This window comes from Phocoena phocoena, chromosome 13, assembly GCF_963924675.1.
Source record: "Phocoena phocoena chromosome 13, mPhoPho1.1, whole genome shotgun sequence".
In the NCBI taxonomy this organism is placed as follows: Eukaryota; Metazoa; Chordata; class Mammalia; order Artiodactyla; family Phocoenidae; genus Phocoena; species Phocoena phocoena.
Window position 1 is genome coordinate 42,890,665 of NC_089231.1, and position 17,718 is coordinate 42,908,382.

The window sequence follows — 17,718 nt, forward strand, 5'->3', positions numbered from 1 at the left end:
AATCTGTATTTGTAGTCAGCTGGAACCAGCACTGCATTGTGACAGCTGAAAGACCATTGTGATTTTTAAAAAGCCTTAAAAAGATACATCACATCACATATCAATATCATATTTGTTATATTGTGTACAGTTCTAATAAGGTACATTGAGTACATTTTTAATAAGGAAAATGGAAATTTTTTCAGAAAGAAATGGACATTTTCAACATGCTAAAGAGAAGACATATAGCAACTATCTGCCGTTATCGGAGGTGCTGCCATGACAGCACCTTGCTCTTTTTCTCTGAAAGACTTTGGCAGATTCTCAGCTCAGCATAAGGAGAAAAAAATCAGTCTAACACAACTGTCCAACAACTTTCCACAACAGAGTGCGTTTGAAAAACTAAGGTCCATTTCATTATAAATTTCCAAATTAATAAGAATGCTTATAAAAAAAAAACTATTGAAAGGATTTCTACATTATGTAGAGAACTGGACCAAATCAGTGGCCTCAAGTCTGGCTGTGTGTCAGGATCAACCAGAAAACTGTGAAACATTATCGATCTTTCAGGCTTCATCCCACTGAATCATAATCTCCAGGAATTAGGACCTAAGAATCTATCTCAAGAATCTTAATTTTTTAATCCCCTCAGATGACTTTGATGACTTGCCAGCCTTGGAAGTCCCTGAACGAGATGACCTCAAAGTTCTCTTCTAACTCTCTGACTTAATGATTCTTAAGAATATTGCAGAACATTTTCTTTAATAAATAAATAATATTTGTTATCTGCAAAATAAACTTAGCCTACATGTACATGGGTGGCTCTAAAGTGCCAGCAGACCAGCTGATTTCTTAAATTGGTTAAAACGCTTCTTGCAATCTAGTTAATAAAAAATTTTTATATGTATCCTGGGGAAGGAAAACTTTATCTGGCCTGTTTCCCAATTATTGAAGTTCCAAATCACTGAAATATAAATAAATGAGACTTTACCATACTTATAACACCAGTATGATGAAAAATTTGTTTACACCAGGAGGTTTTAGGTTATCCTTCAATCATTCATCCCTGGAACCAAAGTACCTATGCGCGCGAGCGCACACGCGTACACACGTACACACATGCGCAAATGTGACACATGGTAAATGTTGGGCAATTACTGAGCTGGAACAAAGGAGACCTTCAAATTCCATCGCCTTTTTAACCTTATATTTTTCTTTGCAAGAATCTAGGGACCCAAAGGCATCTATATAATATTATTAATCACGACATACTCAGCTCTTTAAGTTTCTCTAATTACTTAACTCTTAAATATATTACTTTGGTCTAAGTGGTGCTAAGACGAGGAGTAAAAAGGAGTATTTTTAAAATATTAACAGACTTAAAGAGAACAGACTAATTTTGGCTAAATTGGCTTCCTGTGTAAAGAGCTTCTAAAAAGTATACTACGTTGCCTATGAAGGAACTCTAATTATTGCAATATTGTAGATTTTGCCTAATCTAAAATTAAACCTGTAAGGCTCCACTGGAATTGTTTAGAAGAGAATAATTGAAACCCCCTTCAGCAAGTTAATTCAGATTCTTCTAATTTTACTTTTCTAGTTCACAAGGTATCTTTTTTCATGGCGTTTTCAAATTGAAGTTCACACACATCAAATAAATGGCATGATAATCAGAGGTTTCAATATCCAGTATGCATTCATTATTATCTGTCATTATTGTCATTGTCACGATTATAATTGCACACTGTAAAAAGAATGGAAGCTTTTCCACAGGAATTATTCACGTGTATTAGTTTCTAGGAGTAATTGAATAGTTGACACTGCATTTATATCAAAGTAAAATATGTGCTGGTGTTTCTCATTTGTTTTATTCTTAAGAAATAAGAAATGTAGAGTAATCTCCATTAGGTCTCCTTATTTGGATCCAGAAATGTTCACAGTTTTATGTGATGTCTGATGTATACTTTCTTATAACAAGGCTCAAGATAGCCAATATAATTAAAATGATAATTTTCTAAGAACATACAATTATAAGATAACAGCTAGGTAGTGAAACCCTCTTAATTAACTTGTATTTATATATATGAACTCAGCAAGTATCTCTGTGAAAAATACTACTTTTCTTTTTTAACTAATCAGGATTGGCATAATGAAATAAAGCCCACATCGTATTGTCAATACTAAAGATAAATTAATAATAATTTACCTTAGAGTTTACATAGAACTTTTCACCTTATTGTTTTACATCATTCTCACGACAATCCTTTGAAGATGCAGATCAGATATTACTCCTCTATTTAAAGATGAGAAAACATAGGCTCCAAGAAGCCAAGTAAATTATACAAAGTCACTCTGATGAATAGCAAAGTCAGCCCCAGAATCCAGGTCACCTGGGTCTCAACCAGAATTTATGGTAAAATAAAAAATTTTTAAATAAATTTGAATTTTAAAAAGATCATGGACCTGGTAGAGTTAGAAGGGCTAGGTCTGAACACCGTTTCTGCCACTTTATTTGACTCTAAGAACTTTCTCACTTTCCTATAAAATGGAACTATACCTATGACGTAGGGCTGTTTTGAGAGTCAGTGGAGAAAATGGTGAGAAAACCACTTACATGTGTTTTGTTATTTTATGTGTCCTTTCTTCTGTACTATGCTACTTCTCACATGCTTTATCCTGTTTTTGCTTTCTATGTGCTTCACCTTCACAAGGTAGAGTTTTAAGCTTTATTTAGAATTAAATAATATCAATACCGGGTTGGAACATTGAGTAACACTAAACTCTAGAAACAAAATACTGCAAGGAAGAAAGCCATAAATTGAATGAATGATGATATAAATATAATAGCGCAAAAGCTTTAGAATGTGTCCTCATTCACTAAGAAGGCCAAATGTAATGAACTACTAGGAGAACACCTTTACAGAAAACACACAGCCAATGAGGGGAGCTGGAGTTTCCTTTATTTCCATGAAATTCTTCAGGAGGGCTGGGTGGTTTAGAGACTTGTCCTAGTTGATGTGAAGTCTCTCAGAGCTGCTATGCCAGCTAGCCTTTAAACAGTGTCGTTGCTGGCAGGGTGGAAGTTGTTACCATTTGCCATTTGATCAGTGGTTCATTTATCGGTAATCTCAGTCCAGTTCTTAGGGAACAGATGGCAATGACTGGCTCTTTGGGCACAAAGACTCTCAATCTGCTCCCCATCTGCAGAGATGGTCCATCTAAGGAGGTGGTGAAAATCACCAATGGGATTGGTCCAGGGAAACTAGCCTTATCAATGAATGAAACGCCCTTACAAACATATTTGAGCCATGAGTTTATCTCCCTTTGTCACTCATGAAACACATTTTAAAAGCAGTACATTTATTTAAATATTAAAACAAAGATTTAATTACATTGCTTTGGTCATACCACCATTCCAATGAGTCCTTGCCTCTATGTCTAACCGGTAGATACGGTCCATCTTTCCCCACCTTCAGTCTAGAGCACATACATGTGTCAAATCACGACAGCCACAGAATCGTGACTTCCCGTTGAACAGGTCTGTCTACACGTGGAAACTGACAGCCATCTAAAAATATAGAGGCTTTCATCTTAACTTATACTCACAGAGTGGTTGATTATTTGAGCTAAACCTACAGGAAAAAATTGTCTTATATTAGTCCTGTAACCAGGCATTTAGGAGATTATATGGCACATGAATTACGTATTGTTTGCGAATAAAAGAGAGGTACTTACTGCACTGAATTTTCTTAACCCCTGTGAACAAACCACCCCAATCGTTGACATCCTCAAAATATGGGGCTCTTTGCTATTGTATTGTTTTTGTTTCCCAACTACTGATCTATAAGGCATATGGGTACAGTTCCAAAGTACTTCAGCTTCAAAGAAGTCGAGTTTTTTAGTTTGTGGCAAAATTAATATTGCAAGCTGATATCACATTGAACATTTTTCTACAAGTACAGCTCCCCCTATGCATGAGTCCCTGATAGGAGGTTTTCCAGAAGGTATTTTTTTCTGCTGAGGCATATACGAGGCATTCTATGGCACCAGAGTTTCATTAAAGGAATTCTCTTGTTCCCTTCCTTCCCATGGAAATGTCATTAACTGTATTCAGTTAACTCTCCGAATGTTAGGTTCTTAACCAACAAACAGTGCTTCTCCACTCGGGCGTACTTTGCCAAGCGTCCTTGAATCAGAACGACCAGGCTGAATATGTAATAATAGATTCTGAGCCACGCTGTGGGTGGTGAGCATATCTAAGAGGAACCCTTTTACATTTACTGACTTTTTCCTTCAATCGTGCTTGTTTCGTTTCTTCCACCACCACCTTCAGCCTTTCAGGTGAACGAAAGTTTCAATTATATGTAAAGCAACCGTTAAATCAGCAGGACACCTGTGGGGGGCTGGGTCTCCCCTCCTCCGTCCAATCGCAAGTGAGCTCAATCCATTACTGTTCCCGAGGGTCATACATCCATCAGGTCGAGTGTGCCGGCCAGGGTGCATCTTACAGCTTTTACTGCATATGAGACATTGCAGGCCTGTTCTCAGGAACTGCCGGGCAGACTGGGAATCACAGTCACGCGTAATAGCAGCGAATTGCTAGCTCTTGATGGGTGGGTAGTCACTCCTTTCAGCGGTTGCCCCCTGGGGGGAGAAGGTAGAAAAACAGAGGGAAGGAATTAGAGTGACTTTGCACAGCTGAGCGAGTTCATGCCGCTGGATCAGTGGCAAGCGTTGGCAGGGCTCCACTCTGGGGAGGCTCAAAACAACCTCACAGTCTCGTTTCTACCAATTGGTGCTGCTGTGTCGCCCCTGGTGCCCTGGGATGGGGGGAGGGAGAGGAGGGGCTGGGAAGAGGATGAAGGTGGAAGTCTCAGCTAAATTCAACAAAAAGTCCTGTTCGTGCTGGTGAACCCACCCCAGTAAGCCCTGTGCTAATTGTACCAAACTGGTATTTGAAGTTCGCTGGGTGATTAAAGAGTTGGCTCACAAAGTCTCTGCATAACCTTAATTTTTTCAAGGTTCTTTGAGTGGAGAATGGTTTATAATAATGATTTTGACTAATACGATTTTTGACATGCAACTTTAATCCTTAACCTTAGTACAACTCCAGAGCATTTCATGTGTACTCAGCTGTAAAGAGTGATGATTTAAAGGGATAATATAAGAAAAAGGTCGTTCTAGAATGAACCTCTAACAAATTGCATAAAAGGAGCTTATTATTCCTTGAGTATGGGGATATGCCATGCTTCTGATCATTTTTCTGCTTGGTTCAAAAAAATTGTTGAGACATGAATGGGAGAAGAAACAGGAAAAAAATGAAATAGAAATCTGCAAGCAGGGAACATTCTTTTGATGGTTATGATTTTGTTGCCACTGAAGAGGCTCTACAGTAATGTGGTTATTCATCTCCTCTTTTGTTTTGGGTGAAGAATTCGCTCTAACAAGAAAATGCTGTTGTTGGTTGGTGGATTGCCTCCTGGGCCGGACCGGCTTCCCAGCAATTTGGTTCAGTACTACGATGATGAAAAGAAGACGTGGAAAATCCTCACGAGTGAGTGCCTTTATTTACTTACCCACCTATTTATTTCAGGTTAGAGCTATCTTGATGAATTTGAAAACATGGTTAATCAAATTAGACATTTTATTGATTTGTTACCCTTTGGAGGTGTGTTTATGTATCACAGGGGACTTAAAGTCAAAGACTAAATTAACCTTGCGGAGTGGCCGATTTGGTAGTGGAAGAGGCCTAAATTAAAAGTGGCCTAAAATCAGTGCACTTGAGTTGGTGTTTCTGTGTGTGTTGCCACAGAGGGGGAGGGAAGACCGAGATCTTTCAGAAGAAATTCTTCCATTATGGTTTTGCTCTTGGAAAAGGGAAAGCTTGGTTAATAGCACTAGTAAATTTTCTCATGTCAGAATGATTGTTTAGTTCATTGTCTCTGTAACTAACGTTCATTTTGCTTTTTAGGCATCTTTCCTCATTAACCTTTAATCTGTGGTCCCGGGTCTTTAGAGAACCATCCCCTTCCATTGCTCCACAGTTCAGATGGACAGATATACCCAGGACCTCTCCCTGCTGCATTAAACTGTGCTTGAAACTTCCACCCAAGATTCTTCTCCTCCCCTCCTTAAAGGGTGATTGTGTTTTAGAGCAAACCTCTTGCCTTGGGCACTGAGATTTGGAACTTATTGTTACATCGGTTATGATTCCCAATCTGACTCAGTCATGGAATCAAAAATCATCATTTCTTGAGTGCAGGGGACTGTGTGCACCGGTCCCCTTGTGGGCACCGTGGCTGCACTGGTCAATAAAACTAAATTTTAACTGTCAAAATTGCCCAGAGCTGTATAGATAAAATAATAAGTGAGTAATTTTGATCCATAAATCAAAACCATACATTTAAAACCGACAAAAGTGAAAGTTAGATTTTCTTATTGCATGTGTCTTTTAAGCAGTTATATATTTTAGCAGATTTTTTAAAAAGTCATTTCCTCTTCTCTTACTGAAAGCCCTTTAAAATAACAGAAACAGGACAACAGTTTGCCCATAAATGCAGGAAAGGAGCAAAGACCTGTGAGGTGGTGCTTGCAATAATACATTTTGGAGCTGGCTTACCCCAGCGAAACCTGCAGTAGCGTCGTCCAGGAACTGCAATGAGAAAGCTCCCTGGACACCTGTACACTCTGGTTGTAGTAACAAAGTGATGGAGAGTAGAAGCCAGATTAGGAAGGAAGAAAAATAAGTTAGAGATGCCTTCACATGATTTTCATTCTCTTTTTGACAAAAATACCGTTCATAGTGGTTTAAACATCTGAATGAGTTGAGCAAGCTGTATTTTCAAGATTCGTCAGAAACTCAAGCTAAAGTAAAACCAAAGAATCAATTTTCTGACACTTGATCAATAGAGAAAGCCTACACAGAAGTAGACATGGATATGGGGAGGAGGAGAGAGGAAAGAGGAAGAACAAGAGATTCTTGATGAGAGATGACAGAGAAACAGAGGCCAAGGGGCAGGGAGATATTACACCCAAGTGATAAATGATATTCACTCACAAATCCATCTCTTCTCCCAAATACATCAGGCAAGGTCCAATTTTCTAGTGGTTTGAAGCCCTACGTTAAAGGCAAAAAGATTAATTAAAGCATTATGAACAATACCTAAGAAAAGTCTTAGGCTCATTTCAAGCCTTGTTCAGAGACAGGGTGATCATCCAATCTATTGTTCAACCTAAGAGACTTTAGAGCATGAACTGGGGATCTGTTAATTATGCTGGGGCCACGGGTATAGACTGGAACATAGGGTCACCCTACTTCAATTTTTCATATTGCCTGATTTAACTCTTTACTTAGCAAGATGTAGTAAGAAAGCACGAAGTTGAGTCAGTCAGACCTGGGTTGAAACCCACATCTGTGACCTTGAGCAAGTCATATGCATGTCCTGAGTCACGGTTTCTTCGTTCTACAGCATCCTTTGAGTATTTTTAAAATAAAATTGTGTTTGTAAATCATCTAGCACATAGCAGGAACTCAGTATATTTGCAGATATTATTGCTCTTTTTGTAACACTATTACCAATATGAGCGTAAGAACTGTATGTACCTTTATACCTTGGAGGCCTCAGTCAACTCAAGCTCTCCAGGACGAGGGGAGACAAATTACATTTTAACAGACACAACACAAAGACCCACTGCTTCAGTAGGGAGACCATTTTCTCTAGTTTTTATATGTTGAATGTAGTCATCGGCAGACTAAGAAGTAAAGATAGATGGGTTTCTGTTGACTCCATTCATCAGATTTGAAATGGAAGGAAATAAAGACATTAATGTATAGAAAAGTTCAAATAATGGGAACATTTTCAAAGATCTTGAATCGTTTTTCTGTACTCAGGCAGCTCACAGCTTTGAAATAAATGTCTACTTGTACTCTTCATTTCACTTGGCTTGTACTTTAAAAAGTAGAGTTTATTACTTGCTGGGCTGTGACTACATGGTCCCAAGTGAAAGCATATTTTTTAGGTTTATTGGAGAAATATAGACAGTTTATTTGGATGATTTCTGCTGCTGGGTTGTATTTTTTAATTAAGGCATCTTATTTGGCTAAACTGAATAAGTCAGGTAACTGATCAATTTCCACACTCTTTGGCCCACCTAATAATAAATGAAGAAATGTTTCTTATTGGAATGAGAAAGTATCCATATTCTCTCCAAATCCAATGAAACCTTAGGGATTACAGAGCTTCCCACGGTCTTTTTTTTTTTTTTTTTTTTTTTTTCAATTAATGCTAGCAGACAGTTCCTGGTATGGCGTCTGCTCATTTACTGAATGACTCTCTCCATAAAAGCTAACAAATAAGGTAACCAGCAAAAACCGAAAACCTGAGATTAGCTAGAGCCTCTGAATCTTAGAATCCTTTACCACTTGGCTTGAGCAAATATTTTCCAGCCTGTCTCACAGACGTGCTGCTTTTAGAAGGGTGCCGTCCACGGGCAGGAGCACAGCTGCCCACTTATGGGTGCCACACCACTTACGCATGTAATAAAACCAAGAAGAATTAAAAGGAAAGTCAGTCATAATTTTCTTCAGCTCTTATTCTGTTGTGTTATTTATGTTTTAGAAACACTATATAAGGGGTCCACAAATAACAAGAAATTGAATGGAGTGGAGGTGAGTGGAAGTGAAAAAATGGTTCTACCTAACATAAAGAAAACAGAATTCAACAGTCAGCTAACCAGTGGCTTGGTCTACCCAGACAGCAAAGGGGATGATTATTCTCACTGAAAAGACTTAGTAACATACTAACACAACCTTCATTTTTATCCTCCTCTTTGGAAAAAAATCACTTATTTAACATTATAGAATTAATATTAAGAATAGTAACAGATTCCCCAGCCTCTATGAGCAAAGTACTGAGAAATACCCTGTAAAAATGACGGTAGGTCCTTTTGTAAATGTGAAATGTTAAGTATTGGCGTTGTTCTCTTGACTGTTAATAATGAAAGGGAAGTTGAAATGCACTTTTGTTCATTTTTATTTTACAGTACTGCTTTTCTTGCATTTCTCACTCCTGCACGCAGTCTTCCATTTCATTCTTAACCTATTAGGAAGCAGTACAGGAGACATGAATACTAAAATGGCCAATGCAAAAAGCATGCCTCTTGCACTTTGCAGGTCCTAAATCCTTCGTTTAAAGATCAAACAAAACAGTTCCCATGGCTACTATGTACTTTCATAGCATATGACTGACACATCAAAGTTTTTATGAAGTCCTCGTGTGGAAGCAGCTTACCTTCCTTCCCAGGAGACAGTACAGAGGGGCTGTCTATTCTATTTGGGTTCCCCACTGACCATGTGTTTCCCAGAAATTGACTTCCTTTTTCCTACGTTTCAGATAAGAGATTCTACTTATTAGATGCTTCTTATTGTTTTCTGTGAGCAATACCAGGAAAAAGGATTTCAAAATATAGATTTATCTCTCCATGTGCTGCTGAGGAGTTCCCTTTAATAAGGTTAGAATAAAAACTAGAAGAGCTAGGTTAGAAAGGTGTGCTCCTTCTTTTGGCCACTTGCAGTTCCATTTATTAGAGGGAGGGGGAAATGCCTTTTTTCCTCTTCCTTTCAATTTACAATTCTGTTCTTTGCTTGGTAGTGCAAGGATTTGGGGACTTGGATTTTTTCATTCGTAGAAAATAAAAGAAACCATTGTGCAGGGGTTTCCTGGGTTGTCTTCTCTGGTTCATGGAGGACCGTGAACTTGATCCCATCCACCACACAGAAACGGTCCCAGGGCTGGGCATCATCGATTTCTTTTAGGAGAGTAACAAAGATCAGAGGCTGGTGGACTCTTCATTTTTTTAAAAAAAAATATACTTTCTATAAATGTTGAAGAAAGACTACTGAGAAAACACATCTTATCTAAGACATTGAACTTCAGTTCCAAAAGATAAATATAGATTTGATGTTTATCCGATAAATGAGCAATGGAGAATGGTTTAATTGCTGGTTATTCAGGGAATAATAAACCTGCACATTGACAGTTTTTGTTTGTTTGTTTTTGCGGTACGCGGGCCTTTCACTGTTGTGGCCTCTCCCGTTGCGGAGCACAGGCTCCGGACGCGCAGGCTCAGCGGCCATGGCTCACGGGCCCAGCCGCTCCGCAGCATGTGGGATCTTTCCGGACCAGGGCACGAACCCGTGTCCCCCGCATTGGCAGACGGACTCTCAACCACTGTGCCACCAGGAAAGCCCGACATTGACAGTTTTGATCAGACTTTTTTCTTGGTCCTCTGTTTCTTGATTTCAGTTCATTTCCGTTCCTTGAGGTTATATTGAGAGGAAAGGCAAGTTAGTCGAAAACAATCATTTCTTATAATTTGTTTTGAAAGAAATAAAAAGTAAGCTTAATTGAGGGTTTTATACCTGTAGGTTTCCTCTATTCATATGATCTTTATTACCAAGAACCAAAGCCCACAAATTGTTTAATTTAATTTAATTTCTAGACAGATAGGTAGGGTCTGTAGATAGTACCCCTCTCGTTGCAGGAGAACCTCAGAAAACAACTATGTGCTTCCAGAATGACTCAAAATGCCTGGGAAGAATTTAGACTTAACTACAGACCTTATTCCTTTATGTAGCAAGCAGTTATTGCATACCCACTCTGTGTTGGGTGGTAAAGTAGAATGTGATCATCTCTCCTTCCAAGAACCAGAGGAAGCGATGACAGTAAGAGTGTGCTGAGGGATAGACAGGGGAAGCTGGGCTGCTATGGGAGCACAAAAAGGGCCCTTCATCTAAACTTGGGAGGTTAGGGAGGCTTTCCTAAAAGTGACCTTCTGTAAAGCTGGAAAAAACAGGTAGGAATTATTGATGCAAAGAGGTGGGTGATAAAGTATTTTAATAAAAGGGTCCAGTACTGGGAGTGCCAAAAGGCAAGAGAGACTTGGTGCCTTCTAGAAACTGAAATGAATTTGTGTATCTATAGGAGAGCCTGAGGTTGGGGAGGTATGTGGTGGGGCTGGTGGGGCTGGAGAGTTAATTAAGAGCCCTATTGTATGGGACCGTTTCAAGGAATTCCTAAGATAGGTTCAAGAATTAAGAATTGAGAGTAGACATACCCCTCTCATTTTTATTTTTAGTGAAAACACAGTGATCTAAAGGTTTTAAAAAATAGCATGGCAGTTCTTCTCTCTTAGCTTGGAACTTTGAATTTCAATTCATGGAGTAATTGTTTCCAGGACATTGGACAAAGAAGAAGGAGAGAGAATTGTGTTTGGACTTTTAAAATATGTTAGCATCTAATTTTACCTTCAATGAGCTCAATTCTAATTTGGCATCCATGGCTGCACATTGCTACATATTTTGAATTATTTGCTTCTGTGTATTCATGCACTGGTGCATTAGTGGATTTTTCATAGATTTTTTTAAAAAAAATGTGTGGTGGTCACTCCATGTACTGTATTTAAAGTAAGTTGGGTGACTAGAAAAACCAGTTGACTTTATGTCTTGTTTATATATACCTCCCTTGAATATGGCAAATGCATTTTCTCCAGAGAACAGCATGGGTACCAATAATTCTGAGGCCGCCTTTACACACCAGCTGTGGTATTTGCTACTGAATCTGGCATGAAGGAGGTATGAGTGATACGGGTTGCTTGGATTTGCTCTGTGTCAATCCTAGGCAAATTGCAGGCGAAGTCCAGGAAACCGTTGAATGTGAGCACTGAAAGATTAAATGATCTTCTTACCCAACCCTCTCATTTTACACATTAATTTCATTCATTTAACAAATATAAGTGATACCTTCTATGTAGCAGGCATTGTCCTAGATACAGAAGAAACAATGATGAGTCAAAGCAAATAGCCTCATGTGTTCACCAAGCTTAGAGTTTAGTGGGGGAATCAGCATTAGTAAATAATTCCAGATAGCAATATAGAATAGCAAAATGTGATGGTGCTCTGAAGGAAGGGTATAAAATATATAAAGTCGTGTAATGGAGAGACCAGATCTAGTGTAGGAGTCATGGACGATATCACCAAAGAAGTGACGCTTGAGCTGAGTTCTGAAGGATGAGGCAGAGGTAGCTTGGGTAAAGATATGAGAGACGATTGCTTCAGGTTAGTTAAAAGTAAGTCCTAAGACCCTGTAGGAAGAAAGGTGCATGGCTGAACTCAAAGAGTGAGGGGGAGAAAGATATGACGTATGGCTAAAGACATTAGCAGAAACCAGACCACAGAAGCACTTCTATGGCACATTCACAATTTTGGTTTTTACTTTAAATGACTGAAAGAGCAGAGGTGTCGTACCCAGAGTCCCATGATGATTTAGTGGCAGGACGAGGAATAGAACACTGGCCTCTGTGTTTCTCTCAAACAGTGCTGCCTCACGTACCACACCAGTCTGTCTCACCAACAAGTGCTGTTAGTCAAGACTCCAAGCAGATGAATGGGATTTAATCTGTGCCGACCCATTGCACCCATGAAAATCTAAATGGATCCAATGCACTTGGATTAGTTCCACGTTCAGAGAGTAGAACTAGTACAGGTTAATTGAATAAATATCCTATTCCTAGAGGTCAAGAATATAATATTGGTTTATGAACTAAACTGCAAATTAAGACGTGTAAGTGATGAAATTTGCATGGAAGATTACTGACAAGCCATAATTCAATGAAGATTTCTTGACATTTTAAATCTGCCTCGGAAGCAGTGGCAAAAATGAAACTACACACACACACACACACACACACACACACACACACACACACACACACAGAGCAACGTCTCTCAGGACAGACAGGTCTAAATGGAAATATACCCCCAGACATTGTTGACCGTGAGCCTTTGGTCATGCTGCTTCGTCTCTGATCCTTGTCATCTGCACTGTGAATATAATTATACTCACCTCTTAGATTTATTGTGAAAATTAAATAAAATAATACAATAAAATTCTGGGCTCAGCATCTGTAATATAGTGTTTCCTTATACATTTTTAAAAATTTATTTATTTAATTTATTTTATTTTTGGCTATGTTGGGTCTTCATTGCTGCATGTGGGCTTTTCTCGAGTTGCGGCGAGCGGGAGCTACTCTTCATTGCGGTGTGCAGCCTTCTCTCTGCAGCAGCATCTCTTGTTGCAGAGCACAGGCTCTAGGCATGCGGGCTTCAGTAGTTGTGCCTCGGGCTCTAGAGCGCAGGCTCAGTAGTTGTGGCGCACAGGCTTAATTGGTACGCGGCATGTGGGATCTTCCTGGACCAGGGCTCAAACCCGTGTCCCCTGCATTGGCTGGTGGATTCTTAACCACTGTGCCACCAGGGAAGCCCCTTGATACATTTTTATTCTATTTGACTCCATTTTGTATTGTTTTATAACCAAAGAGAAGTGAATCTTGTCTTCTGCTCCTATCATCAAAGGTTTGAGGAAGGAGACACACTTTTTTTTTCTTTTTGTAACACTTACACATTTTATTTTTTAATCTAATTACATATATATTTTTAAATTTTATTGAAGTATAGTTGATTTACACTGCTGTGTTAATTTCTGCTGTACAGCAAAGTGACTCAGTTATATATATATTCTTTTTCATATTCTTTTCCATTATGGTTTATTACAGGATATTGAATATAGTTCCCTGTGCTATACAGTAGGACCTTGTTGTTTATCCATCCTATATATAATAGTTCACACCTGCTAATCCCACACTCCCAATCCGTCCCTACTCACCCACCTCCTTTTTGGCAACCACAAGTCTGTTCTCTATGTCTGAGTCTGTTTCTGTTTCATAAATATGTTCATTTGTGTTGTATTTTAGATTTCACATGTAAGTGATATCATATGGTATTTGTCTTTCTCTTTCTGACTTACTTCACTTAGTATGATAATCTCTAGGTCCATCTATGTTGCTGCAAATAGTATTATTTCATTCTTTTTATGGCTGAGTAGTATTCCATTGTATATATGTACCACATCTTCTTTACTCATTCATCTGTTGATGGACATTTAGGTTGTTTCCATGTCTTGGCTATTGTAAATAGTGCTGCTATGAACATAGGGGTGCATGTATATTTTTTAATTATAGTTTTTTCTGGGTATATGCCCAGGAGTGGGATTGCCGGATCATATGGCAACTCCATTTTTACTTTTTTAGGAACCTCCATACTGTTTTCCATAGTGTCTGCAACAACCTACATTCCTACCAACAGTGTAGGAGGGTTCCCTTTTCTCCACACCCTCTTCAGGATTTATTATTTGTAGACATTTAATGATGGCCATCCTGACCACTGTGAGGTGGTACCTCATTGTAGTTTTTATTTGCATTTCTCTAATAATTAGCAATATTGAGCATCTTTTCATGTGCCTCTTGGCCATCTGAAGAAGACACACCTTTGACTCAGGATGAAATTTCTATTTCTAGCATGAAGCTATGTGTATCAGTTGGGATGGGCTAGATTATGCTGTGGTAACAAACAACTCCAAAATCTTAAACCAACAAAAATCTTAGTTCTAGCTCATGCTAAATGCCAGCACAGGTTGGCAGAGGATGTCTGAGTCATTCAGGGATCCAGGCATATGAGGCTCTACCTTAACAGGCATTTCTACCATCGGCACAGCAGGAGGAGAAATGAGCTGCAAGCATCTTGCACTGGCAATTAAAAATGACATTTGTCATTTCTGCTCAGTCACAGGGTTCATTGGAGACTCCTCTTGATCTGGAAACCAAATAAAGAGACAAATTATCTGGCTCCCTAACACAAAATGCACAGTGATAGATTAGGGACAGTATGAACACGGCAAACTCTTTAATTTAGAAACAGCATAGCAATGTAGCAACCCCACCAAATAGGCATTTGGAAGGGTGCCTATCCAAAGTTGTGTTCCCTGATGAGAGTCCTCCCTAATTCTGCTCGTCAGCCTTTGTTCTCCATGGCCATGGTTCCACTGTTCGGAAGATTCTTCTTTTTTCATTATCTTCCTGATCTGAAGTGAACCTGAGGATTGTACACTTCCTAGGAGTGGAAGAGTTTTCTAAGTACATTTCATGTCTAAGACATTTAGGGGACAATGGTTATTTTAAGTCTCTAATTGTCACAGGCTCTTGTAGTCCAGACTGGTGAATCTTTTGGTAATTCATCCTCTAAAACACTTAGCTGTCTTCTTATATTTATATTTCTATCTACTCCATGGCCAGTGACCATATGCACTTTTCTGATATACTTCTTATATTGCTTTTTCCTTTGTTTTCTTATAGCCATTTCTCTCTTCTCTCTCTTTTCTCTCCCTCCCTAATACTCTCTATATTTGTCTATCTACCTGGCTCTGCTGGCAAAGCTCCCTTTTTACTCTTTTCCCTGAGTTACAAGAGTTTGCTGAGTTTCTCTCCTTTCATTGAAACTTTCTTCTAAGATACTCTAAGGTGGTAAAATTACTATGAAAGCAGTACATTTTCTGTTTTTTTTTTTGGAGTTCGGAGCAGAGAAGGTTTATTGGAGGGCCAAGCAAGGAGAACTGGTGACTTGTGCCCAAAAACTCTGAACTCCCAAAAGCCGTACTTTTAATTTTCTTTGTCAGTAAGCTGAGGGTTTTTTTTAAAATTTTTATTGGAGTATAGTTGATTTACAATGTTGTGTTAGTTTCAGGTGTACAGCAAAGTGAATCAGTTATACATATACATATATCCACTCTTTTTTAGATTCTTTTCCCATGTAGGCCATTACAGAGTATTGAGTAGAGTTCCCTGTGCTATATAGTAGGTGCTTATTAGTTATCTATTTTATAGATAGTAGTGTATATATGTCAATCCCAATCTCCCAATTTGTCCCTCCCCACCCTTACCCTCTGGTAACCGTAAGTTTGTTTTCTACATCTATAACTCTGTTTCTGTTCTGTAGGTAAGTTCATTTGTACCCCTTATTTAGATTCCACGATAAGCAATATCATATGTTATTTGTCTTTCTCTGTCTGACTTACTTCACTCAGTATGACAATCTCTAGGTCCATCCATGTTGCTGAAAATGGCATTATTTTGTTCTTTTTGACGGCTGAGTAATATTCCATTGTATATACATACCACATCTTCTTTATCCATTCCTCTGTTGAGGGACAGAAGCTGAGTTGTTTTTTTAACTTTTTATTGGAGCATAGTTGCTTTACAATGTTGTGTTAGTTTCTACTGTACAGCAAAGTGAATCAGCTATACGTATACATATATGCCCTCTTTTTCGGATTCCCTTCCCATTTAGGTCACCACAGAGCACTGACTAGAGTTCCCTGTGCTATACAGTAAGTTCTCATTAGTCATCTATTTTATACATAACATTAATAGTGTGGATATGTCAATCCCAATCTCCCAATTCATCCCAGCCCTCAGAAGCTGAGTTTTAATTTACCTTTTTTGCTCAAAATTCTTTTCAATTTCATCTTTTCCCAGATGAGACTGAAAAACATTGCTTCTTCCAATGCTGCACGCTCCTAGATTTTGAGACTATTTCTTTCACTCCTACTTATAAATAGGCCAATGTTTTTTGTGAGATCACCTCTTCTTTGCAGATCTTGCCAAGCACAGCCAACAGCAACCAATATACACTATCAACATTCTGTTTTCAGACCTCTTCCCTTGGAGGTGGAAGTTTATTAAATAACTGGTGAACCATCCAAGTAAAAGCAAACAACAGTTTTTACCTAGTGGTTTTCCATACCATAACGTGCACTTCCATCTTTCCACCTTCCAGCATCAGTTTCCTTGTCATCAGCCACTGGGCCCTCTTAGAACCAACGCCTATATCTTTTAGAGGCTAGGCTAGGTTAGGCAGTCATAACAACAATCCCCAAATCTTAGTGGCTTATATAAGTAAAGATTTATTTCTTTTCATGTCACATGTCTATGGTAAGTTACCTAGGTCTGTATTCCATTTCTCCTCCTCTGGTACTCAGATTGATGGAGATTCCACGATTTACCTTATTCCGGTGGCCAAGGCAGAGCAGAGAAAAATTTCATACTGACTCTTTAAGCTTCTGGCCTGAATTAACGTATTCTGTTGGCAAAAGCAAATCACATGGCCACACCTAACTTCAAAGTATGTGGAGAAATGCAACCCTCCCAAGCTCTCAGAAGGATAATCAAAATACTTGTTCAATAGCCCTAATGATTACAACAATGCACCCTTACGTTCAACAAATATTTGGTTCACTCTTCTTCATGCAAAGTATTCTCGCTCCTCCTACGAGCAGTTATCAGTCAGAAGTCATAGCTGCTCCACGCGTCTTTCTATCTCTTCCTGTATCAGTGTGACATTATTGTCGGGACTGATCTTTATTCACAGAAGATTAGATGCCTCTACGTTAAAGGAAAAGTTTTTTAAAGTACACTCCAAATATTATTATGATGCATTTGAGAGGAAATTTTTCTAATTTGGACTCCTCTCAAATAGTTTAAATATGTCCTCGTTGATGTAATTTTTACTAGTTCTACTGTTCATTATATGTCAACTAGTATGCATCTATAATATATTTATACAAAAACAAATATAGATATAAATCATATAGATACACATGATTCCCATGTAGAACAGAATGGTTTTTATCATTGAGAGAGATGATAAAAAAGGAATTGAAATGACTTTCAAAATTACAGCAACAAAAAAATGAAAACCTAGGGTAGTGATTATTATATGCAAATAACTCCATCAAAATAAAGGAGTAATTAAGGCAGAGGGCAAATAAGCAAACTTCCTTTTCAGACTCA

At 38.5% G+C, this 17,718-nt stretch overlaps 1 protein-coding gene across 1 annotated transcript in view; it reads left to right on the top strand.

The window, feature by feature from the left end:
- Positions 1-17,718, top strand: part of KLHL14 (kelch like family member 14) — a 98,180-nt gene that overhangs the window by 22,894 nt on the left and 57,568 nt on the right. The window contains exon 2 of the mRNA XM_065890292.1: positions 5,412-5,533. Within this exon, the coding sequence (XP_065746364.1) occupies positions 5,412-5,533 (122 nt within the window). The remainder of the gene's footprint in view (positions 1-5,411; positions 5,534-17,718) is intronic.